We start from the raw sequence: 25,575 nt of genomic DNA, 5'->3' as shown, positions 1-25,575 counted from the left end.
TGGTTAGTCTAGCAAAAGATTTATCAATTTTGTTTATGTTTTCAAAGAACCAGCTCTTAGTTTCATTGATCTTCTCTATTGTCTTTTTAGTCTCTATTTCACTTATTTCTGTTCTGCTCTATCATTTCCTGCCTTCTACTAAAATTGGGCTTTTTTTGCTCTTTTTCTAGTTCCTTGAGATATAAAGTTAGGTTATTTATTTAGGACTTGTCTTGTTTCTTGAGGTAGGCATTTATGACTATGAACTTCCCTCTTTGATTTGCTTTTGCTGCATTCTACAAATTTTGTTATATTTCCATTTTTGTTTGTCTCAAGGCATTGTTATTATTTCTCTTTCAATTTCTTCTTTGACCCAATGGTCGTTCAGTAGCATGTTGTTTAATCTCCATATATTTGTGAATTTTCTAGTTGTCTTCATATTTCATATTCATACTCAATTTTTAATTTCATATCATTGTGGTCAGAAAAATGCTTGATATGATTTCAATCCTCTTAAATTTCTTAAGACTTATTTTTTGGTCTAACATAGGATCTATCCAGAAAAATGTTCCATGTGCACTTGAGAAAAATGTGTATTCTGTTACTTTTGGATGGAATGTTCTGAATATATCTGTTAAGTCCACCTGGTCTATTGTGTCATTTAAGGCCGATGTTTCCTTATTGATTTTCTGTCTGCATGATCTATCTATTGAGGTAAGTGGTATCACAGAGAGTGAAGCAAAATGAAGAAACAAAGGAATATGTTCCAATTGAAAGAACAGATAAACCTCAGGAAAAAAACTTAACAAAATGGAGACAAGTAATATACCTGATAAAGACGTCAAAGTAATGGTCATAAAGATGCTTACCAAACTGAAGAGAAGACTGGATCAACACAGTGAGAACTTCAACAAAGAGATGGAAAATACAAGAGAGTACCAAATAGAAGTCACATAAATGAAGAATACAATAACTGAACTAAGGAGTACACTAGAGGGGTTCAATAGCAGGCTAGATAAAACAGAAGAAAGGATCAGTCTACTCAAAGACAAAGCAATGGAACTCAATCAATCAGAGCAGCAAAAAGAAAAGAATGAAAAAAGTGAAGATAGCATAAGGGGCTTATGGGACAACATCAAATGGATTAACATTCATATTACAGTGGATCTCAGAAAGAGAAGAGAGAAAAGGGGGCAAAAATCCTGTTTGAAGACATAGTGGCTAAAAACTTCCCTAACCTGGGAAAGGAAACAAAGATCCAGATCCAGGAATCCCAGGGAGTCCCAAATAAGAGGAATCCAAAGAAACCCACACCAAGACACATCATAATTAAAATGTCAAAAGTTAAAGACAAGGATAAAATATTAAAAGCATCAAGAAAAAAACAATTTGTTACATACAAGGACACCTATAAGACTATCAGCAGATTTTTCAACATAACTTTGCAGGCCAGAAGTGAATGGTATGATATATCCAAAGTGCTGAAAGAAAAAACTTCCAACCCAGAACACTCTACCCAGCAAAGTTATCATTCAGAAGTGAAGGAGAGATAAAGAATTTTCCAGATAAGCCAAAGTCAAAGGAGTTCTTCACCACTTACTCAAATTACAAGAAATATTAAAGGAACTTCTTAAGCTGAAAAGAAAGTGTGCTGAATTAATAACAAGAAAACATATGAAAGAATAAAGCACACTAGAAAGGTAAACATATAGTAAAGGTAGTGGATTAATGAGTTAAAAAGCTAGTATGGAGGTTAAAAGACAAAAGTAGTAAAAACAGTTATGATTACAATAAGTAGTTAAGGGATGCACAAGATACAATGATGTAAAATGTGACATCAAAAACATAAAATAGGAGAGGGGAGTAAAAATGTTGAGCTTTAGAATGAAACTTAAGGGACCAAACTTAAGCTTTTATCAACTTAAACTAGACTGTTATACATATAAATTGTTATAGGTAAGCCTCATGGTAACCACAAAGCAAAAACCTATAGTAAATAAACAAAAGAGAAAGAGAAAGGAATATAAGTATACCACTAAAGAAAATCATCAAACCACAAAGAAAGAGAGCAAAAGAAGAAGAGAAGAACTACAAAAACAGCCAGAAAAAATTCAAAAAATGGCAATAAGTACATACTTATCAGCAATTACTTTAAATGTAAATGGACTAAATTCTCCAATCAAAAGACATAGAGTGGCTGAATGGAGAAAAAACAAGAGCCTTCTATACACTGCCTACAAAAGATTCACTTTAGAGGTAAGGATACACATAGGCTGAAAGTGAAGGCATAGAAAAAGATACTCCATGTAAAGGGAAACCAAAAGAAAGCTAGAGTAGCTATACTTATATCAGAAAAAATGGACTTTAAAACAAAGACTGTAGTAAGAGACAAAGATGGGCGTTACATAATGAGAAACAGGTCAATCCAACAATAAGATATAACATTTGTAAATGATTATGCACTCAACATGGGAGCACCTAAATATATAAAGCAAACATGAACAGACCTAAAGGGAGAAATAGACAGCAATACAGTAAGAGTAGGGCAACAATCTGCATTTTGCATATGACACTGGATGGAGGACTAGCCTGAGTGTGGGTACCTGGTGTTGCTGACAGAGATCAAAAGAGGAGAAGCCATGAGCCAGAGTGTAGGAAAAGTGAAGAATATCTCTTGTTATGGAGACAGCTCTGAGAAGGCTGAGTTGGAATGGGACCCTTCAAGGCCATGGGATCCTTGTGGAAAACTCAAATGAGTACAAGGTAGGGTCTTCAAAATGGAATTCTTTAATAAGATTAATCCTTTAACAAGATGAATCCTTTAATAAGATGAATTGATGTTTCCATGGATACCTAAAAGCATCATTGGTCACTAAGGGAAACATTTGGAAATGGTGTATGACAAACGGTTGAGAGCCAGTTAGCAGTGAAGCAGGTTCTCAAATCCTATATTCACATTCCATCTATAGGAGAGTAGGTTTTAGGACATAAATCTTTTGGGAAATCTCTATAGAGTCAGACAATCAACTAAGAGGGACCTAAAGTCACATTACATTTGTGTCCACCCACCAAGTCAGTCATGGGGATCCCATGGAAATTCTTCAGAAGCCAATGAGCCTGGGGTGTCTCCCAGGACTATTAGACACTGTAGCCCATGAAGTGGACACATCAGCTGGACATCCTAGAAGCACCACAGCGTGCACCATTCCCCAGCCCCATGCATCAGCATCTCATCAGCAAACTTGTGAGGGAGGAGACTGGGGACCGTCCAGCAGGAGCCACTATGCACATTCCATTGGGAACTTTTCAAAATCCAGCTGGGAGGAGATGCGTCCCCACCTACATTTTCAATCAAGAAAATCCAGGAGCATATGGGGAAAAGTAAAAAAACTCAGTTGTCTGAACTTCTGAGAGGAAGTAACTGTTCAACACGGAAAATCTTGTCACAAAAGATGGGCGTGGGAAATCATCAGTCATTAGGCATTTTCACCCAAATTACCCCTTCAGTGAGTCTTTCTTATTGCATCGCTATCTCTTCACTTCCCCTTCACTCCTAGATCCACTTTCTTAGAGCCTTCTCACAGTTTATGAGTTAAGATTGTTCCACAGTAAAATGCAGGCAAGCTACCAGGCCAGGGTCAATAAAGGCTGGGGATCCATCCATTACTTAAGATGCAATGGCACTTCAAGAGCACCTAGGAAGTAGCAAGAAGAAGATGTAAGACCCATGAAAGAATCAAATATTATGAATGGGTCACTCCAGCAGGGCACAAGTGACTTCAAAATTAGGCCCTCACACACACACACACACATACCAGCACTCACAGCCTTGCTGTGCTTTACTGAGAAGTTGAAAGTACCGTCTTGAACTTTTTATTGGAACAGAAGAGCATCCCATGACAGTTTAAGCGGCATCTCTAAATGGGAGGACAAATCTGTAACTGACATACTGAGTATTTTTCTGGGTACAGTGACAGTGAGGAAGAAGAAATCACAAGAAGAGGGGGAGGCGAGATGAGAGTGAGCAAAACCCAGGACTTTACACCCTGGGGACTTGACACAAGAGAGAAGAAACTTGGGAGCTGCTTGTAAGAACAGTGTGTTTTATTCTGACAGGTTGGTCAAGAAGGGTTCATCCGAAGTTTGCACGTTCCACCACCTCTATTCTAACACTAACTGGCGTACTGCAATGCAATTTTGCTGCTAACCACCTGGAGTCAGCATTAGGCTCCACAGGCCAAAGGGTCACAGTCCCAACAAGACTGCACTCACTCAAGACACCAGCCACACTTCAGGGGTCACCAGGCCACCCACACTTCTGACCAACTGGCTACAAACCCAGAAGGTTCCCATGATGTCTTAGTCTGTTTGGGCTGCTATAACAAAAATGCCATAAACTGGGTGGCTTAGGCAACAAACATTTATTTCTCACAGTTCTGGAAGCTGGAAGTCCAAGATCCAGGTGTCGGCAGATTCGGTATCTGGTGAGGACCTGCTTCCTGGTTCATAGGCAGTTGACTTCTTGCTCTGTCCTCACACGGCAGAAAGAGTGAGGGAGCTCTGTGGTGTCTCTTTCTTAAGGGCACTAATCTCATTCACGAGGCTCCAACTTCAGGACCTTATCACCTTCCTGATCACCTTGAACACCCTCACATTCAGGGTTAGGTTTCAACATTTGAATCTCCAGGCAACACAGACATTCAGTCTATAGCACATGACCTTCCTCAGGTTCAGTAATTCACTAGAATCACAGAGCTCAGAAAAGCACTATATTTATGATTACAGTTTTATTGTAAAGGATACAAATCAGACCAGCCAAACGGACAGACATAGAGTGAGGTCTAGGAGGGAGCGAAATACAGAGCTTCCACACTCTCTCCCTGCAGAAAAAGGGTGCATCACCTTCCTGGCTCCTCAGTGTGTTCAGTGGAGCCTCAGGGTCCAGAGATTTTAGTCGGGGTTTCGTTACGTAGGCATAACTGACTGACTCTCTGGCCACAGGATTCGATTCAATTTCTAGTCCCTCTCTCCTTCCTGGTGGTCAGGCTGGCTCAGAGTCCCAACCCTCCAAGGCTGATCTTTCTGTGACCAGGCCCAATCCTGAGTCATCTCACCTCTTGGCCTAAACTCAAGTGTGATCCAGGGGCTCAGGAATAACAGACACCCCTATTACTTGGGAAATTCCAAGAATTTAACATCTCCCCACCAGGAACCAGGACAAAGGCCGGGCGAAGTCTTTATTCTACAACAACCTCAAGTCCACACCTCCTGTAACTCCTACCCCTATTCAACAGCAATAAAATCCACTGGACAGGGCCCATTGCTGGCCTCAGCTGTTTTTTGTGTCATTCTTAAAAATCTTTATTATAGAAACGCTCAAGCATAATCAGCGATAGAAAGAATATAATGAACCCACACATTCCCATCAGCGTCTCGCTGATTATCTGCATGTGGCTTACCCTTTCATGCACACCCCCCTGCCCTTCTCCATACCGCTCATCCTCAGATTATCCTGAAGCAAAGCCCAGAAGGACATCCTATGGTTCTGAGAATTCTTTATCAAAAGCTTCCCAGGGGGTGCTGCACCCACGGCAGTCTTCACATGGGCTATAGGCACGCTGAAATCTCAACTCCCTGGGGGTGAGCTTCCAGAGGCCCTGGGCAGCAGCCTCCCACGGTGGGCACCTCACTGGCTGACTCCAGCATACAGATCAGTACCATTTTCTACACGCACTGCGATGCCAGAGAGAACACCAAGCACCACTGGATTACATTCAAGGCTTCTAAGGCATGTCATCAGCCTCGCCCTGGTATTTCTCGTGGGATTCCAAAGGTTCGTGTCCACAGCCCTGATTATCTCCTAAAGAACCAAATCTAACAAAATAAGCCGAAGGAATAACAGCTCAAATACTCCTAATTAATTAAAATCAATTGGGGGGGGTGCTGAATAGGTAAGAGATACAATGTCAGTATTAGTTATAGATTACAGATCCATTTCAGAGTAATGAAAACAGGGCAACCAAGGGGCTGGCCCAGTGGTGCAGTGGTTAAGTTCACACACTCCAAGTCAGCAACCTTAGGTTCACCAGTTTGGATCCCAGGCACAGACTCACACACCGCTTATCAAGTCATGCTGTTGCAGGCATCTCACATATAAACTGGGAAAGATGGGCATAGATGTTAGCTCAGGGCTAATCTTCCTCAAAAAGAAAAAAGCTGGGGAATCAACCAAGAAATCTTAAATAATACAGATTTGACCCTGACCTTGGGTTTGTCATGTCAGAGTGACTGGGACAGTCCCTAATACCTGAAGAGTATTTTTATGTTTGTGTTTCTGGGAATTTCTAACACGTCCCCAGGGTTCAGGGTTGATCCCTCACACACTCCAGGAGGAATCTCCTCCACGATGGGATGGGGAGAGCAGTGAGCAGAGTCATCCAATACCTCCCCATCAGACATATTCTGCAAAATGAAAAATCAGAGGGATATAAAGTTTCCTCCCACTCTAGGACTCAGCGGCCCTGCAAGGCCAGGGAATGTGAGGCTGGAGACCGCGAGGTGCGCTCCTCGATTGACATCTCCAAAGCGCCTGTCACAGAGCTCGGCTTGGGTCACCTACCTGCTCTCATAAACAGAAGGAGGAGTCTTCCCCATCCTGAGCTGTGTGTTCACCAGAGAAGAGGCCTCTCTGTGGCCCCTACTTGTGCAGAAGAGAGCCGCGGCACGACCCGAGGATAAGTCATTGGCACTCTCCTCCCCTAAGCCCGGCTGTTTCCCAAGTATGAACTGGCTTCAGACAGGTTTTTCTTTCAGAAGATCAATGAAGTTGCTTTTCATCATCTCCAAAAGCAGAGAAAATCCCCAAGGAACTCCTCTTCCCAGTAACAAAGGAAGAAAACTTTAAAGAACCACATTTCGGCTCTTGCAGGGATGTCTTCCCTACAGAGATGATCTCTCTCCCAAGGAAGTGAAAGTCCTTGGGAGAGGACACAGATCAACACATCTGCCGGGAAGGCCAAGTGCTCCTGGCCCGAATGGCGTGCCCTGGAATTCCAGCACAAGGCCAGAGATGCGTTATGTTCTCAAATTTCCATGTGAGAAGGTCTGGGGTCCCCCTTCCTTCCCCAGTGATGACCTCTTTTGCATATCACAAGGAGCCTGACCTGAGCTCTCCTCTTGGAAAGCCCAGAGCTGGACTCATTTCACCACAAGAGGTAAAATTTCTACCACTTTGGGGATGACAACATCAGGATATGAGGAGCTTGGGAAATTCCAGCAGTCCATTCACTCCTGCCCTTAGTGGACTGGGGTTATTTTCACCGCACAGAAACACTGCAGGAAAAATAGCCCCTTGTGCTTGAGCACTGTAACTTGTTCCCTCCCTGGTCCTTAAAGTCTTCCTGAGCCCTAGCCTGGTCAATCCCCCATCTGGAACTGCCTCAGACAAGGAAGAGAGCAGAAGCGGCTAGAGCCGGTGACAGGTCCATGCAAGGGCCAGCGCTGGGTCTGCAGTGCGTGGCCAAGGATGAACAGGAATGTTGCTGTTTCCCAGGAGATCTGCCTGAAGGCCCTTTTGGCTATAGGTTGTCATCCCAGCAGGTGACCTAGGATGGTCCCTGAGGCAACTACACATGGTCTCTCTGCATGACACAGGCTTCAGATGTTGGGCTTAGCTGTCACTCCACTGTGTTGGCCACAGTGGTATCTAACCAGCCAGTCCAGCATCTCACAATCCTGGGGAGGGGAGGCTGTCACTGAGGAGAGTTATCCTTAAGAAGGCAAGACACTCTAGGGGCCGGCTCTGGGGCCGAGTGGTTAAGTTCGCATGCTCCACTGTGGCGGCCCAGGGTTCGGATCCTGGGTGCGGACGTGGCACCGCTCATCAGGCCACGTTGAGGTGGCATCCCTCATCTCACAACTAGAAGGACCTGCAACTAAGATATACAACTGTGTACAGGGCAGGGTTGGGGAGATAAAGCAGAAAAAAAAAAAAGATTGGCAACAGTTATTAGCCCAGGTGCCAATCTTTGGGGAAAAAAAAAAAGGTTGGCAACAGTTGTTAGCCCAGATGCCAATCTTTAAGAAAGAAGGCAAGACACTAAGAGCAAAATCATCACACTTCCGTCAACCCAGGTCAGTGTCCCTCTTGCCCTGAGGACTTCCTTGCCCCAAAGCCTAGGCTATGGGAAGAAGGCCTCCAGCCAGGCTCCAGAGCTGCAGCCAGAGGGTGGCTACGGAGATGCCTTTCACGACACTGGGGAGTGGGAAGGGTTTCTGTCCACACGGGACCTGGGTCACCTTGACATCGAATCGCAAATTCAGCATTGGCTGATTCAGATCATGCTTTGAAGCCTTAGGCTGAAAAAGTTCCTGTTCGATTAAACCTTTCAAAACCATCAACTGGGGTGATGAGGGGAGCAGGAGACCAGGGAAGCAGGGCTACCTTCCAGTGGAGGAGGAGGACACGCTTCTCGGGGAGAGTCTGGTCTGGGAGGAGGTCTGCTGTGGTGGTTTCCCTCAAGCACCAAAAATAACCAGGAGTCTGAGCGCTCACCCCACGCCCGACACGTGGGTAGTGGGGGCTGACTAACATTGAAATCCCATGACTGTGGAATTTTAAAAAATCTATAGAGTTCAATAGCCCTATAGAGAGTAATCAAAACACGAAAATCTGAAGGCCACTCCGGAGAGCAACCGGACATACACCAAGGGACGCAAGAAAGATCCTGCAGTGGCTACAGATTTCTCCAGGAGGAAAGGGGCAGTAAGGACTTGTCCCCAAAAGCCCCATCCAGCTGCCCAGCAGCCTGGAGAGCTACCAAAACAAGAGGGAGGAGGTCCCCCTGCCCTGATGGGCGCCGGGAGGTAGAAATGCTTCCTCACCCACAACACAATCACTGCCACCCCACCCCTTGCCTTGGCCAAATCCCTCCTCTATCCCATCTCCCCACCTTCCCACCTGCCACCCACTCCCCTCCCATCCTTTCAACTTAGGGACTCTCAGGGAAGTCCTCCGAGAGAGCTCCACCTGCAGCATTTTCACTAGAGTCTTGGGCACTCCACTGGTAGTCAGCCAGAGACATTGTCCATGGCCTGCCTACTTGGAGGAGCAGATGGACAGCGTGGCACCTGCAGAGAACACCCAGAAAGCCGGGTACAGAGCTTCAGTAAAGTCCACCTTGAACGCATACATCAGGTGGACCTTGTCAGTGACAGCGAAGAAAATGACAAAGCCGTAGTCGCAGTTGAGAAGCACACCAACCCGCGTGGCCTTGAAGGGCAGAGTTTTCTCCACTCTCTTGTGCCAGGCAGAGATCTTGGTGTTGAACTGCTCCACGCACCAGGAGGAGCTGTTGCGGCCGAGCCGGCTCCCGGGGCCCTGCCGTTGCATGCTGCCATAGCAGATGCCCACCCCACAGTTGTTCTTCCGCAGCTCAACCTCCCAGTTGTGGACCCCTTCCTTGTAGCAGTGCAGGCCCAGCACCTGAGAGCAGTAAGTGAACCTCTGAGGATGGGACTCATAGCTCTGGGGTACGTCAGCCACAGAAGCTACGGTGTAGTTCTTTGACAGAGCCACATTGCTGTGGGCGGTGTTGCAGTCCAGGATGACTCTAACAGCATCTAAGAAAGCATTACCCCAAGGAATCAATTAGTAGGGGCTCAAAGCACTCTCACTTTTAAACTTTTCCCCAACAGGTAGTATAGTTTCATTTCTTTTATCTATCCATCCATCCATGTGTCCATCCCTCCATCCATCCATCCAGCCATCCCTCCCTCCATCCATCCACCCGGCTATCCATCTATCCGCCCAACTATCCATCCATCTGTGCATCCATCCACATATCCACCCATACATCAACCCATCTATCCATACATCCATAACCGAGGCCTAACTGAGAGTGTAAAATTCCAGAGACAGCAGGAAGAATGAGAGCCAGACTCCTGGCCAGGGGACTGACCTTGGGAGACAGGACAGCGAGGGCAGGAGGAAGAGGGTATAGAATCAAGTGAGATGACAATAACTAAGAGGATGAGGGAGCCCCTCCCAGAGCGCCTCTCTTCTCTGTGAAGCAGAGGATGCTGGGGAGCACCGGAAGAGGGCTGAGGTTTCAGCAACTGGGAAGGTCTTCGAATGGCAGGGGCGTCGGCAGGAAAACCAGAGCAGGAGGGCCGGCAGTGGGATGCCCAGTGATATCCGGGGCACAGAGAAAAGGATGAACTGTGTTCAAGCAGAGCTGGGGTTGAGCCAGAATGGACAGCCAGACGAGGATTTAAAGAACTGATTATGGAATCTAGGCTGCCTACGACGGGAGGTGAAGGAAGGCAGGTGCTGACAGAAGGGAGAAAGCAAGGGTGCAACAAAGCAGAGAACAGGCGAGCAGCTGACAAGGGAGAGGCTGACCACGCTGGACAGAGGCGAGGCGAGAAACTGGGCAGAGCCACGCAGGAGAGACCGAGAGCCAGCAGGACCGCTTGCCAGAGCCGAAGTACTCACACTTCAGGAGCTCAGGTCTGGACCTGGCTAGAAAGGCCTCCAGCACCTCGTCCCTCAGAGACCTCGAGTTCGCCTGCGGGGTGGTGGTTTTGGCTCCAGCTGAGTAAGAAAACAGAGAGTGGCTTCTAGAACAAACTCAGAGTGGACACCCCACTGCCCCTTGTTCACAATAACTCACCCTCCAGGCCAACTTCTTTTGAATCCACTATCAATTCCAGGGCTTCAAAGGGAAATGTTCTGGGTGGGGCTGGAAATGAGGGAGGAGAAACATGAATTGGGGACATGACACAAAATGGCCTCTGCTCCCTTCCAAGCTGATTTTCAAGAACCACTTCCACAAAACACACTCAGATAACTGGGACAACACATGTGCATCCAGACAGGGCCACAGTCATCTGATTGCCTCATACTTGTCTTCTCCTCCAACCTCAGGCCTGTCCGCTCTTCCAGAACACACTCATAGAACGCAGGCCCCGTCACAGACTCTTGACAAGACAGGTCAGCTGTCCCTGCCGGCACTGAGTTCTGTGCTCAGGCAGTCTCAAGAAACAACAGATGCAGAAACGTGCAACTTACCAGGTTTCTTGGTATTCTTTTTGCCTTCTGAAGAAGAAAATTTTCAGAATTCAGGTATTTTAAAGCACAATGCAATGGAACTTTCAAAACACTGTAATAACAATCATTTGCATGAATTCTACCCATAAAAATAAAGCTGGTATGTTTTGCCTTGAAAAATATAAGAGGTCAACAGGCGAATGATTCTGTGGTGACAGAAACCCACATCAGTGGTTGAGGGGGCAGGGACTGACCAATAAGGAGCATGAAGAAATTTTCTGGGGTAATGGAAATACCTCTTTTTAAGATTTTATTTTTTATTTTTCCTTCTTCTCCTGAAAGCCCCCCAGTACATAATTATATATTTTAGCTGTGGGTCTTTCTAGTTGGGGCATGTGGGATGCCACCTCAACATGGCCTGATGAGCAGTGCAAGGTCCGCACCCAGGATCCAAACCAGTGAAACCCTGGGCCACCGAAGCGGAGGCACGAACATAACCACTCGGCCATGGGACCAGTCCCAGTGGAAATTCTTTATCTTGATTTGGGTAACACACACATAGGTATTTGTCAAAATTTATCTAACTGTACATTTACAATTTGTGCATTTTACTGTAAGTGAATTATATCTTCACAAAAGAAAAAAATGCAAAAAAGACAAATAGAAAGTCAGCAAAAAAACATGCTGGCCAAGTATCACAATGGTCTTTACAAACTCTCTAGAGTGTGCAGGGATGGGAACTGAGTTTAGCTAAAACAGTGGTTCTCAAAGTGTGGTCCCCAAACCAGCAGCATCTCCATCACCTGGGAACCTGTAGGAAATGCAAATTCTCAGGCCCCACCCCAGACCAGCTGAATCTGAACATTTGGGGCGGGCCCAGCAATCTGTGTTACGAGCTCCCCAGGTGACTCTGATACAGACTCAAGTTGAAGTGGGCTACATTTCGGGTTCACTCGGCCACCTTCCCTGCCACTGGCATCAAAAGGGGGTTTGAGATCTTACCCCTGCCCGCCTGCAGGAGACTTTATGTTACAGACTAGCCTCGCTCTCTCCTCTTGTCCCCAACAGACCCTCCCTCCGTCCCACCTGGCCCATTTGTCTTCACTCTTCCCTCATTTCCTCACCCTCCACTCCTCTCCTGCCCACCCTCATTGAACCAGCATCTTGGGAGGTCCCCAGGCTGCAAGGCCGGCCTAGGGCACAGGGCCCCCGCCCGGGTCATCACAAGCCTTAGGAGTCTCATCTACACTGTGACTAGTCCACCCCTCCTTGCCTATTTCCCCATCTCCGCCTGGTGGCAGCATCCACAGCTCCCGCGGGCTAAGGCTGGGGCCTGTGATCTGGGGCAGCAGCGAGGGAGCTCTCAGGGGGCGTGTGGCTTGAGAAGGATACAGGCCTACAGTGTTTTTCACCTACTCTTCCGCTTCCCTTTGCCTACAAAGTGCCTTTCTACATTTTCCAGCTCAGCTACGGGCTCCCTCTCCATCTGCATCCCAGCCCTTGACTCTGCTTCAGGGATGGACTCCACACACCTGTCTGCCAAAGACAACCCAAACACTGACACAACCGACCACACAAACAAGCCCAGAGTTCTCTCACCCACCAACACCCAGCGCTGTGGGCATCACTCTTCGGTGCACACGGACTTTTCAGGGAAGCAGCAACAGCCAAGAGTTCCGGGGCACAGTTAGGGTCTTTAAAGAGCTGTCACAATCAGTGTCCGTTGTAAATGTCACTCACAATCATCCCGCACAGTCGATACCGTTAATGTCCAAATTTGACAGATGAGGAAACTGAGGACCAGGTGCCTTCTCAACAAGGTGACACAGCCCCTCAGGGGACAAGAATTGATTCTCGGGGGGAGAGGGGGAAGTCTTACTCTTTTTATGTACAAAAGCACAGTACACAAACAGATATACACATAAGTGTGGCATTAAAATTTCATGGGCAGGGGCAATCAGAAAAAAAGAGTCTAACGTGGCTCAGGGAGTAAGGCGACAAGAGGGCAATAGTGAAAAGCAGGTCGGGGAGCGCTTAACAACAGGAGCACATTACAGCTGAAGACGGGGCAGCTCTGAGCTGCCAGCTCAGTGTAGCCTCCGCTGCTCTGGGACCACCATCCGTCTCCTCCAGGAGGCTTTGCCCAGGGCTAGAACTTGGGTGTCCTAAGTATTTCTCAAGACAGCCAGCTTGGGTGATCCTGCTGCTCCAGACAGCCTGCATATCTAATGCTGATGGGCCGGACCCCTCAGGGAACCAGGGGAGCTCCTGCAACAGCCCCTTCAACTTCTCCTCAGGGGGTCTTGTAGCCACATTTCTCTCCAGAAGCACCTGGGCACCTAAGGTGACTCGGGATGGGTGTGCCCCTCTGGAGGTATGCGACGCCTGTGTCAGCCAGAGGACCAGCCACTCACAGCCATGCTGTTGCCACAGGGATAGCAGTGGTGTTACCTACTCAGGACATTCTTCACAGGGCCAAAGGGTTTGGGTATGAGCAATCGCCATGCTCTCCACGGTCCCTTGTCCCAAAAAGAAGGGGTCAACTCATTCAGCTGTTTCAAAGCAACCGTCAGAGCCAGCTTTGCCACAGGCGGGCAGGTAGAGGATTGGCAAAAACACTCATTTCCACTGACCTTCCCCATCCATTCATTTACAAGAACTAGAAACAGGAAAAGAGAAGGACCAGCTTGGGATTTTCCCTCTCCTCTCTGGCTTAAAACATAGCCAAGGCTGAGTCTCCACCAGCACCCAGCTCCGGGAGCTCTGAACGCTCGCTGTGCTTCCGTTTCTTCCAGCATATGGTGGGGATGATTCCCCTCGCTCGAGGGAGCTGGGATCAGACGCCTGGCGTGTAGTGCTAGTTCCCTTCCCTCTGGTTTTCTCTCTCCCCCTGCCCCCTGACTAGGGATCGCTGGTGCAACAGGAAAACAAGTATGTGTGGCTAATCCACCAACAGCTTCACCCTCCACAGCGGAGCCACGCACACCTGTTTCAGAAGCCCTTTGGCAAGGACACTCGGCTTGCCGAGCTGAAACTCAAGCCCACCCCCTGGACTCCACAGCAAAGATTCACTACGAACCAGGCTCGGTGCTAGGCACCGCGGAGAGAGTGTTCAATGGGAAACTGCTCCAGCGCCTGCCCAACAAAGATCACAATCCGATAGGCGAGACAGACGGGATCAGCAAGGAAGAGTAAAATGACAGATTTACAAAGGGGCCCAAGGGGTGATGAAGATCCTGGGACCTAGTCAGGGGAACGAGAAGGGTGACAGGGGAGGTTGGCTGAGAAATGTAATGTTTTAACAGATCTTCAAAGGATGAGAGGAGTTAACTTGTGAAGACGGTGGTGTATGAGCTTTCCAGACAGCACGAAGGGCACATACAAAGGCCCTATGGCAGAAAGATTAGCATATTTGAGGAACTGAATGCAGAGAGATGCATGGCAGGAGGTGGCACTTCAGGGCTGGAGAGACAGACAGGGCCTGAGGCAGGGACTTGTAGGTCAAGGTCAAGAGTCTGGTCTGTAATCTAAGAGCAGTGGAAATTCCCTGAAAGGGGTGAGGGGGACAAGGTCCCAGCAGGTCAGATTTGTATCCTGAAAAGCTCTCTAGGGCTGCAGCAGTGGATGCAGAGGGACTATTTAGGAAGCTGCCACAGGTGATGGCAACAGAGAGCAGGCCGGTGCTGGCTGATATAGGACCAGGGACCTGGTCAGCAGATATTTAAGATGCAAAATTGGGGGATGGATTGGATAGGAGGGGAAGGAAAACAGATGGAAGGAGAAGTTCTAGGTTTCTCTGATGCCAAAACTAGCCACACCCCCACCAAATACCCTGACAACCCAGCTTCCATTCAGGACCCATCTGAGTCGGCCGCAAGATCACAGCTAAACAAGCCCATCCAGAAAGGCCCAGCATAAGATCCAGCCCCCAGAAATGATTTAGGAAGGACCGCGACAATCTCAGGATGAAGCAGAGACTCCCCACGTCCCCCCAGAGGAAGGGCAGATGAGCCAGGACCCTTGAACTCAAGCCCCACTGCTCCAGATCATGACCCTCCCCCTAGCCCAGAGCCCCCAAGGGACTCATCCCATCTCAGGGGGCCCAGTGGTTACCTGAGCCAGGGGGCTCAAGGGGCTTCTTGTCCTGGGACTGTTGGATATACTGCTTCAGCTTGCTTTTGAGGTCTAAGGTACCCTGGCAGACGCCCTTGATCAGCTCCTGATTCAGCTCCACCTTGGGGACGTAGACTGGCTTCGTTGAGACTCCTTGCAGTTTTGCCGCTTTCTGGAACAATCCAGGGAGTTAGGGCAGGGAACTCTGGTGAAGCCAGGGCCAGGGCTCAGGTCTCATGAACTGCGGGAGGAGCTTCCCTGTGCCCAAGGGCACTAAGTCAAATCAGCCTTCTCAAATTACAGACCAGAGGTCCCAGGGTGAAACTGCCACTTTCAGACACAGCGATCTGGAGCGGGAAGGGCCCTGGAAGTCACTCACCAGACAGACGGGGAAATTGAAGTCAAGAAATGACAAGTGTCCTGCCAGGAACGCTACCAGTTAGTGTCACAGACAAAGTTGGGACGAGTCCCCCGACCCCCATGGATAATGCTCTTTCCTCTCCTCCAGCTGTGGCTGAAAAAGTCTGGGGGACGCAGGACCGTCTCCATCCCTCGAGGACCAGCTCTGAACACATGTTCTGAGCGTTCAAGGATGCCTCAAGGGATGCGGCTGGGGCACATCTGACGGAGAGGGATGGTCTGACTAAAAGCCCCAACCTTGAGACAACATCAGGTCAGACAGTATCAAGAGGCCCACACATGGGCCTGAATCCTTCTCAGAGAGCTTGGTGCAGCCACTGCACAAACAGGAATGAGCACCTTAGAGGAAACTGAATGCCACCCAGCCCGGTCATGGATAGAAGTCTGAGCAGGGAGAAGAGAAGGCTCCCTTCTCACTCCTATACCTTCCCCATGACCTGAACAAGGATTACGGACCTTGGAGGTGTCACAGCACGTCACCCAGTTGATGGGCTCAGTGGAACACCCACTGCATGCCAGGCACTCTGCTTCACGCTGGACATGCCAGCAGGAAGAAGGGCGGTAAGAAGGGATGGGCCCTGCAGAAAAGGATGAGAAATCAAGCAAGATGAGATGTTGTCTAGTGCTATAGCAGAGGCTGTAGTGTAACATGCTCTGGACCACAGTAATGGCAGAACAATGGGGCCCAAGGAAGACAGGGAAACTGGAGTTGCCCCAGAAAAAGGACAGGATTCCCTAGGCAGTGAAGGTCGGCCGTGGCATTCCCATGCAATGCCTGTTGAGTCTGAGGAATGGTGAGTGCCTGTGATTACAGCACGGGCCGGGGCTGGGTGGCAAGAGATGAGGCTGCTGGCAAAGGCAAGGCCTGGTCACCAAGGACCTTGTGGGCCACCTTAAGGAACATGAAGCCACAAAGGGCAGGGGGTCTGTGCTCTAGAAAGACACTTCAGGGGCCTTGCGGAGGACAATGGGTAGAAGTGGGTGGAGGCATACGTAGTAGGCAACATTCTAAGATGGCTCCCAATATTCCCACGGTGCCCCCCTGCCTGGGTACACTGCCTACATAATCCGCCCCCTTTGGAGATAGACAGGATGGTGAATAGGATAGGATTCACTCCTTAGATTAGGTTAGATTACGTGGCAAAATTGAAGGAATGCTGCAGATGTAATTAAGATCCTGAACCTGGTGGTTTTGAGTTAACCAGAAAGGTGATTATCCCAGTGGGCCTGACTTAGTCAGGGAGAACCCCTTAAAGGACAGCCTGGGCCTTCCTGGAGGTAGAAAGTCTCCACTGGCTTTGAAGTAGTAAGCTGCCAAGTTGAGAGAGGGACACATGACAAGGAAGTGTGGCAGCCCCCAGGAACTGAGAGTGGACACCAGCTAACAGCCAGCTAAACACTGGGACCTCAGTCCTGCAACCACAAGGAACTGAATTCTATCAACATCACGTGAGCTTGGAAGACATCCCTCAGTTCCAAAAGGAACGCAGCCCACTAGCCCAGCCGACATGCAGATTGCAGCCTTGTTAGACCCTAAGAAGACAAGACTCCTGAGCCACAGAAAGTATGAGACCATAAGTGGATGTTCTTCTAAGCCACTGCATTTGTGGTAAGTTGTCAAGCAGCAGAGAAAACTAATACAGTGTGTGTCTCAGGGATGCTTACAACGATCTCTCACAGCCCCAACTCCTGGAGAGCCCCACTGCACCTATACTCAACATCAGAATGCCAGGCAGAAAGAGCATTCAACAACACCCTCATCAAGACCCACCTCCAGAAACTCAAACTCGTCCCCCTTATTCAGGGCAAGTTCAGTCTCCTCCTTCAGATTCTGGATCTCACTCTTCTTCTTGAGGAGGACCTGGTAGATGTGGTCAAACTTGCTGCTGACCCTCTTCTCCTCTTCCTCTATCTTTTGTATCGACTTGGCCTCCAGGGCACTGATGAGAGCTTTCATTTCCGTGAATTCTTCCCTAAGCTGCTCCATCCTCCTCTGTGTAGTCTCCTAAAAGGGCGAAAACAAGAGGGCATCCATCAGACTGGCAGGAAGCGAAGCCTGCAGGACCACGGTGGCGAGCTGTGGAGCAGCACGAGCTCTTTCCTGGACTTCATGGGAGTGCAAATGGGCACAACCACTTTGGGGAGCAAGTTGGCAATATCTGGTGAATGTGAAGGTGCTCATTCCCTATGACCCAACGTCTTGATCCAAGGAATATATTCTAGAAAAATTCTCATGAGGCCAGCCCGGTGGTGTAGTGGTTAAGCTGCTGCACTTTGCTTTGGTGGCCCAGGGTTCACCAGTTTGGATCCCCGGCACAGACCTAGGACCGCTTATCAAGCCATGCTGTGGCAGGCGTCCCACATATAAAGTAGAGGAAGATGAGCATGGATTTTAGCTCAGGGCCAAGCTTCCTCAGCAAAAAAGAGGAGGGTTGGCGGTGGCTATTAGCTCTGGGCTAATCTTCCTCAACAAAAAAAAAAGAAAAATTCTCAGACACCTGCCCCAGAGACACACACAAGAATGCTCATGGCAGCATCGTATGAATTAGCAAAACCCTGCAAACAACTTGAATGTCTACCAATAGGAGCCTGGATACATAGGCTGCAAGTTATCCAGAGGACAGGATAGTAAAGAGAAATGAAAATTAATGAACTGGGATAAATTCCCGTGAGGGACAAATAACTTGTAGAAGACGCACAGTGTCATGCTCTTTTTATAAAGATTAGAAAGAAACAGAAGAGCAGTATTTATTACTAAAGGAATGCATACATACAGAATAAAAGGATAAAGAAACACATGGGAACGAACAAATGAATTCAGGATAGTGGTCCCTTCTGGAAGAGAGGACGGGGGGTATAAAAGGAGAAGCAAAGTGGGGGCTTTAACTGCCTTGGTGATATTTGGTTTCTTAAGCTGGGAAGCAGTAAATTGGTAATTTTTTTAAAGAAAGAGTATAAAGCTGTTCTAGAAAATATCATCCTCTAAAACCGTCCTGTCCAATACCATAGCCACCTGCTACACGTGGCGACAAAGTACCTGAAATATGGCTAGTCCAAAGTAAGATGTGCTCTAAGTGTGAAATACACATTGGCTTTCAAAGACTTAGTACAAAAAAAGGAACATAAAATATCTCATTAGTGCCCCTTTATTGGTTATATGTTGAAATGGTAGCATTTTGGATACACTGAGTTAAAATGTATTATTAGAATTAATTACACGTGTGAACCAAATGTGCTTAGAGCTACACCTGAGGCTCACATGATCTTGCTATTGGACGGCACTGCTCCAGGAGTTAGTCTCCCTTTACAGGTTGGGTAACCTCAATAGCTCAAAACCAAATACCACAGAGAGAAACACACAGGAGAGGGGCCGTATGCAGGAGAATGGCGTTCAATTATTTCTTTACCCAACTTTTGCTCTGCCACGTCCAATGGGACAGCCAATGTCCCTGAGTGTTCTCCTCTTCTTCCTTTCAGTGACAGACCACCCCTGGAGTTTAGACGGGCAGGTGGCTGCCCAGCCACAGACTACATTGCCCAGCATCCTCTGCAGCTAGGCTTGGTCATGTGGCACGCTGTCCCCAGTGCAGTGGGAGCAGAAGCGATATGTGCAACACACTTCTTCCCTGTCCCCCTTCTCACAGGCTGGAACAAAGACGTCATGGCGACTCAGCTTCAACCAGAGAGATGAGGCAAACCCTCTATGGAGTAGTGGGGCAACACAAAGGAAAGACCCTGAATCCCTGAATGATCACGTGGAGCAGAGCCGGCCCACCAGTCCGGGGTGCTCATGTCTGGCCTTGAGCTATCACAGTGAGCAAAATAAACTTCTATCTTCTTTTAGCGTCTGACCTTCGGGGGTATCTTTGTTACCTGCCCCCAACCATACAGGGACTTTCATGTGCATCCTTTCATTTAGCCTCTAGGGCACCTTCAGAAAGTAGTTGTGATTCCATTGTGCAAAAAGAAAAACTAAGGTTCAGATACCCGGCACCAGATCAAAGTGTTACAGACTAGGGTGTGACAGAGCTGGCATCCTCACCCAGATCTCACCTAATGAGGCCACGGCTGCCACATAAAGCTGGACGCTGCAGCTCCAGGACAGGATATGAAAACACAAACCCTCTTTCCGTAAAAAAGCAACGTAATCTTCTAAAAACTGTGAAACTAGAGGGAAAAAAACAGCCTAATCCTGCCTCTCCAACACTTGCACTACTAGCCTTTTACTATACCTGCTTCCAGTCGTTTTTCCTGTACTTCCTGTAATGGATTGAATGGTGGCCCAAAAGGATAAGTCCACATTCCAGAACCTGTGAATGTGACCTTACCTAGCAAAAGTCCTCACAGATGTAACTAAGGCAGGAACCTTGAGATGAGATCATCCTGGGTACCCTAAATCCAATGACAAGTGTCCTTCTTAGAGAGAGAAGGGAGACGACACAGAGGGAGGAGAGGGCGTGTGAAGATGGAGGCAGAGACCGGAGTGATGCAGCCACAAGCCAAGGACTGCCAGCTGCAAGAGGCAAGCAAGGATTCTTCCCTAGAACTTTCAGAGAGAGCATGGCCCCCTCAACGCTCTGGTTTTGGACTAGTGGCCTCCAGAACGGTGAGCAAACACATTTCTGTTGTTGTAAACCGACTTTGTGGTAAATTGTCACGATAGCCCTAGAAAACTAATACACTTCCTTTTTAGAAATAGAGGCACTCTAGTGAGCATACACTTCCGCTTCCCGTTTTTCTCCCACTTAAACCTAACCACTTTTTATATTACTACTTTTTAACTTTAACTGTAATTTTTAATGACCCCCCCCCCCCCACCCCTAAAAGTTGGGCCTGCTTGCAGTTTTCAGTTTGGGTCTGTGAAGGCTCTCTCCTGTGCACACAGTTTTTTGTACGTTTCGCAAGGTTGACGTTTCATTCTGACACTTGCAAGCGGACCTGACACAAGCCTTGTGGAGGTCAAAGCTGAGACTGTCCTGCCTGGAGGCCTCCAAGGCCGGGCTGCCGGTAGAGCCCTGTCACTCACCCGCACATCCTGCTGCCTGGCTCTCACATCCTCTAGCGCTCTCGATGCACCATTGATCTGACCATACATGACAGTCAACTTATGCTTCAGCTTGTTCTGTGGAGCAAACAAATTAGGATGAGACAGCACCTCGCCCAGTCCCCACCCAACACCAGGGACCGTCCCCTGAATCTATCCCACAGGTGTTTCCACCGCCTGCCTGGAGCTTTTGAAAGTGTTCTCGTATTGACTGCCTCCTTCCATCCTGTCAGGGGGACAGGAAAGAAGTCACAGGATTTGGAGCAGGACAGACCAGAGTTCCAGTTCTGATTTTTCGCTGTGCAGCTATCTCTCAGCTCAGTTCCTTTGGCCAAGAAACACCTCATAGGCCTAGCAGGAGGATGAACTGAAAATGCAAGTCCTCGGCCCAGTGCCTGGATCTTGGTAAGGACAAACTGAATGCTCGCTGCTAATATTATGAGCTTCTTCACTAGGACCCATTTTACAGATGATGAAACTGAGGAAAGGAGGACAGCAAAGTGGCCAAGCTCACACAGAGACAGAACAGGCTGGGACAGCTGCTTCAGTAATGACAGATGAGGTCATTCCAACCAACTCCTCCACTGCAAACAACCAGAAAGCAAACAAAATACTGGAGGGGACATCTGCTAAGATATAATGGAGTGCAAACGAAGCAGGGAAGATGAGAGCCAAGATCCGGGAGAAGCTAACCCAGGGAGATAAGCCGAGCATCTGGGATGCTCTCCCAGGGCCATCTGCCGATTCCAGAAGCCAGGAAGCGGAGGGAAAAAAATCAGAGTCCACGGCTCACTCGGTAAGCCCCACAGGTGGGTACCTCCATGAGCTGCACCCTCGGACAAGGAAGAGCCAGCGGTAGACCAGCCCCCAGTCAGCTCAATCCCTGAAACTGAATCAAAGTGATTCAGAAGCTCTAGGCCCCTAGTCGCCTCCAGAAACAAGGGTAAATGATGCAGGAAGGAAGAGGATATCATCCGAGGCCTCACAGAATTCCTATACATTTTCATAATCAACAGCTGAGTGTCCTACCCCCCCGCTCATGGAATACTGGCACTTAGAAAAGGGAAGGAAAATCACCAGCACCATAAGAATAGAGCCAGTGTTTATCATGGACTTACTATAGCCATCGCTCTAACGCTTTCCATGGATTAACTTATTTAAGGCTGAGGACAACACAGGAGGCAGGAGGCCCCCACCCTTACAGATGAGGACACTGAGGTACAGAGCAATTCGGTGGCTTGCCCGGGGTCACATCACTATTAACTCGTGTTACCAGAGCCTGGCCTTACAATTACAGACACAGGTCCCAACTGAGAATGCTGGAAATTTCTAGAAAAAAAACTTGAACTTCCCCTAACTAGCTGACTCAACATACTGTGGCCCTCCCCTCCACTTTCCTGCCTCTCCCACTCCACTCGAGCATTCAGGGCTGAACCTGACCTTGACTCTGAGTTTGAACAACTCAGTGACAGTCACATGTAGGGCGGGAAACAGAAACTAAGGACACACTAACCACACCCCAAAGGCCCAAGTCACAGAGTATGTTTCAGATTTGACCTCTGTGACAATGCCCTTGACCCAGCCGCTTAATAGTAGCCAAAATAAACTGTGGGTCAAAGGCAGAAGGCTAGGCCCATGCAGATCCAGCCTCGAAGGTCTCAGAGCTGGAAGAGACTCCAGAACACCCGGGGGCTGAGAACTGTTGCACCTCCAAGAGTCACTGTTAGCAGTGCCCCCCTGAACCCTAGTTTCAAAAGATTTTACCCACCACGAATCAAATGCACAGGACAGTCCCCTTATGGTAGGGAGGGGCCCTCAGAGCTCCAGACAAAAGGAAAGTGGCCCGAGGACTTCAGGACTTCGACAGACATGACAATCTCTCAATCAACAGTAGAGAACTTTTTAAAGTCTGAGGATCCTTCATGGACTGGGGACTTGGGTCCTCCACGTGGGAGGCACAAGAGTCCTAAGTCCACCCCGCACCAGGAGCCGAGACATGCTGGCTGCCCCCGGCCAGGGCTCTGCACAGCTGGACCTGGCTCTGCCACCAGCAGTGAGCAGCAGCAGGGTTGGCAAAGGAGACCAGTTAAAGGACTCGGGCAGGACAATGGGGGGAGATGGCAGGGGAAGACGAGGATTAAAAAGCCAAGTGTATAGGGCACACAAATAAACTGGGCACCGACTGCAGGCTCCCGGCCCTGGAGGCTGAAAAAGAGTGGAGGCTCCGGGCCAGGCCGAGAAGGGCCCTCCTGCCCACACTTGCCTTCTGTCTCCATGGATAAGAACTCCTAGAAGGGCCTTTCGGCGGAAGCTAGGCTGCCCTGGTCCTCAGGGGCTGAGGCAAAGAAGACCTGGGCAGCCTGACCTACTCCGCCCAGAAAGCTGTCCTCTCCCCTGGGCCTGAGTAGCGGAAATGACGGTGGCGGTTCTTATGGAGTGTTTGCTGCCTACGCTGTCTATAGATGCCTCATCTAATCCTGCCCATACCTTCTGAGATAGGGACTACTGTCACCCGCTTTCAGGATGTCCCAGCTAGGAAGCAGAGCCAGAATTCAAACCCAGGCCTCAACATCCAGCTCTGCTCGGAGCCCGGGTCGACCAGCCACGCTGCCTGACACTGGGCCTGACACGGAACACTCACCACACAGCTCGTCCCTCCAGAGGCTCCCAACCACCTCGGAGGAGGGCAGGGCACGTCATTAACCTCATTTCACAGATGAGGAAGCCAAGGCTCAGAGAACTGCCATCACTTGCCCTAAACCACAGGCTGATGTGAGGCAGAGCGGGGCTCCTGGCTCCAAAGGCCAGGCAGGTTCTGCATGGTGACGGGGGAGACCCAGGTGGCTGGACCTGATGTCAACTCTGTTGTGTCTCAGAGGTGACCTTTCAGGCCATACCTGGAGGTCTGGCTCCTGAGACTCGGGGAACAAGTCCAGAGGAACCCAGCTCAGACCAGGAGAAGCAGACCAGCCCGGGGAAGGGCTATGGCCAGACGGGAGCAGGGCCCGCATCCTCGTCCTGGCGCTACTGCAAACCTCCTGCAGGCCTCACGTCTCCTTTGACAACACAAGGACAGCCCTTGTTCTCCCTGACATTGCTGCAAGAACGAAAGGAAATCAGGCCACGCTTAGGAGCCTAGACCGACAGAGCAAACGCAGTCTGATTACACCTTTCCAGCCTCTGCCTTGGGCCCACAGGGAAATTCCGATCCCCCAAACCACTCCGATCATCACAGACCCGGAAGGCCCCTTAGCAATCCTGCTGGTCCAACCTCCCTCTTTTGCTGATGACCACTCGGACCCAGGGGCCACATCCTGGGCTCAAAGTCGCACTGCCAGGAAGGAGGCCTCTATGGTGCAAGAGTTCGTCTCCACCTGGGGTCACATCCAGGGATTCTGGGGACTCTGCCGACCCTCCCTCTCCTCACCATCCTCTCTGGTCACTGCAACCTTCCAGCTGACCACAGGCTTTTGCTCACGTGACCTCAAACCTCCAGGAATGTCCCATGCTCTGGACTCTGCACACTCGGACAGCAGGCTGGTCCATGGGGAGAAACGCAAACTGGAGTGGAACCAGCTGGGGTCCCAGTGCCCACATGGCCTCTTACTGGCTTAGCTCTGGACCTCCATTTCTTCAACTGCTAAATGGAACTAATTATACCCACCTCATGTGCTGCCAGGTTTTAATGAGGGAACAGAGGCATGAACCTCCAGGGCTCATAGTCGACGTTCAAAACCCTCTACCAACCACCATCAGACAAGTACCAGGCTTAAGGCAAGCAACATCATCTGTGTCTTTGCTGGTCCCCTCCGCAAAATGGGGAGTAGAGGGTGGGGATGGGCCACGCGGGAGAGAGCAGTGCTGTATGTTCTCCCAGCCCCTTTCCACTGTGACATCGGGGATGTTCCTGGCCCAGCGAGGAACCCAGGCGATCCAGGGTATGCCGGCATGCCAGAGTGGCACAACCCAGCAGGCCCAGCAAGCCCAGCAGGCCCAGGCTGCCCCTCTGCGCCCTCACCCACCACCCCTACCTCCAGGTCGGCGCTGGCCTGGCTCAGGGGCGCAGGCGAGCAGCTCTTGTGCTCCACCAGGCAGATGTGGCAGATGCACTCGCCGTGCTCTGGGCAGAAGAAGTCCCGCAGCCTGTTGTGCTGGGGGCACTTGCGGCGCATCAGGTCGCCGACGGGCGGCTGCAGCGGGTGGTCCCGGAAGGCTGGGCTGTCGAGGTGCGGCTGCAGGTGCTCCTGGCAGAAGGAGGCCATGCACACGAGGCACGTCTTGACGGCGGCCTCCTTCAGGCAGTGGTCGCAGATCACCTGGGCGACGGGGTCAGAGACCTTGGCGGGGGTCTTGGCGCCGGCCTTGACCCGGGTGTGGGCGGCGCCACCGGCGGGCGGCGTCCAGCCATGGGGGAGCTCCTCCCGGGTCGGCTTCGCCTGCAGGAACTGCTCCACCACCGCGCACAGCACCGTGCTCTTGCGCAGCTGCGGCCGAGCCTGGTAGACGGCGCGGCACTGCGGGCACCCGTACGGCGCGCCGCGGGAGGCCCACGACGCGTCCAGGCACGCCCCGCAGAAGCTGTGGCCACACGGGGTGGTGACCGGCTCCTTGAAGGGCTCCAGGCAGATGGAGCACGACAGCTCCTCGGTCAGGGGAAACAGCTCCGTCATGGTTCTCCTGGGGCGAACGAGGGGACGCGCTGGAACCACGGCCGCGACTGCTGCACTGTCGACCCGGGTCGCCAGGAAATGAAACTGAGCGACCGGAGGGCAGGTCCCCACTACCTTTCAGAAAGTCACCTGAGGGCAAAGGGCGGGCCGGGGCGGGGGAAGGATGGGCGAGGGGGTGGGGCGGGCCTGTCAGGGTACCCGGGGAGCCAAGGTTCTGCGGTCCGAGTCGAACTAACGGGGCGCTGAGCACGGTTTCAGATGATCCTCCGACCCCCCAGGAGGCTTCCTAGGGTGTCTCT

At 49.9% G+C, this 25,575-nt stretch overlaps 1 protein-coding gene across 3 annotated transcripts; it reads right to left on the bottom strand.

Annotated features, from left to right (window-relative positions):
- Positions 1-4,735: 4,735 nt before the first annotated feature.
- On the bottom strand, positions 4,736-25,575 carry LOC139039712 (E3 ubiquitin/ISG15 ligase TRIM25-like). Of its 3 annotated transcripts, XM_070482953.1 has the most exons (8): positions 24,638-25,575; positions 20,589-20,684; positions 17,334-17,567; positions 15,143-15,314; positions 11,051-11,077; positions 10,653-10,721; positions 10,475-10,573; positions 4,736-9,600 (listed from the first exon to the last, which is right to left on the bottom strand). In XM_070482953.1, exons 1-8 carry the CDS (start codon positions 25,274-25,276, stop codon positions 9,077-9,079), a joined length of 1,860 nt encoding a protein of 619 aa, XP_070339054.1. In that variant the 5' UTR covers positions 25,277-25,575; the 3' UTR covers positions 4,736-9,076. The 3 variants fall into 3 exon arrangements, with proteins under 3 accessions (XP_070339054.1, XP_070339055.1, XP_070339056.1); XM_070482954.1 differs by lacking the exon at positions 11,051-11,077; XM_070482955.1 differs by lacking the exon at positions 20,589-20,684 and having other exon boundaries at positions 24,638-25,419.

This window comes from Equus asinus, chromosome 13, assembly GCF_041296235.1.
Source record: "Equus asinus isolate D_3611 breed Donkey chromosome 13, EquAss-T2T_v2, whole genome shotgun sequence".
In the NCBI taxonomy this organism is placed as follows: domain Eukaryota; kingdom Metazoa; phylum Chordata; class Mammalia; order Perissodactyla; family Equidae; genus Equus; species Equus asinus.
Note: the sequence above shows the minus strand (reverse complement) of the source record. Positions and strands in the feature narration are given on the sequence as shown.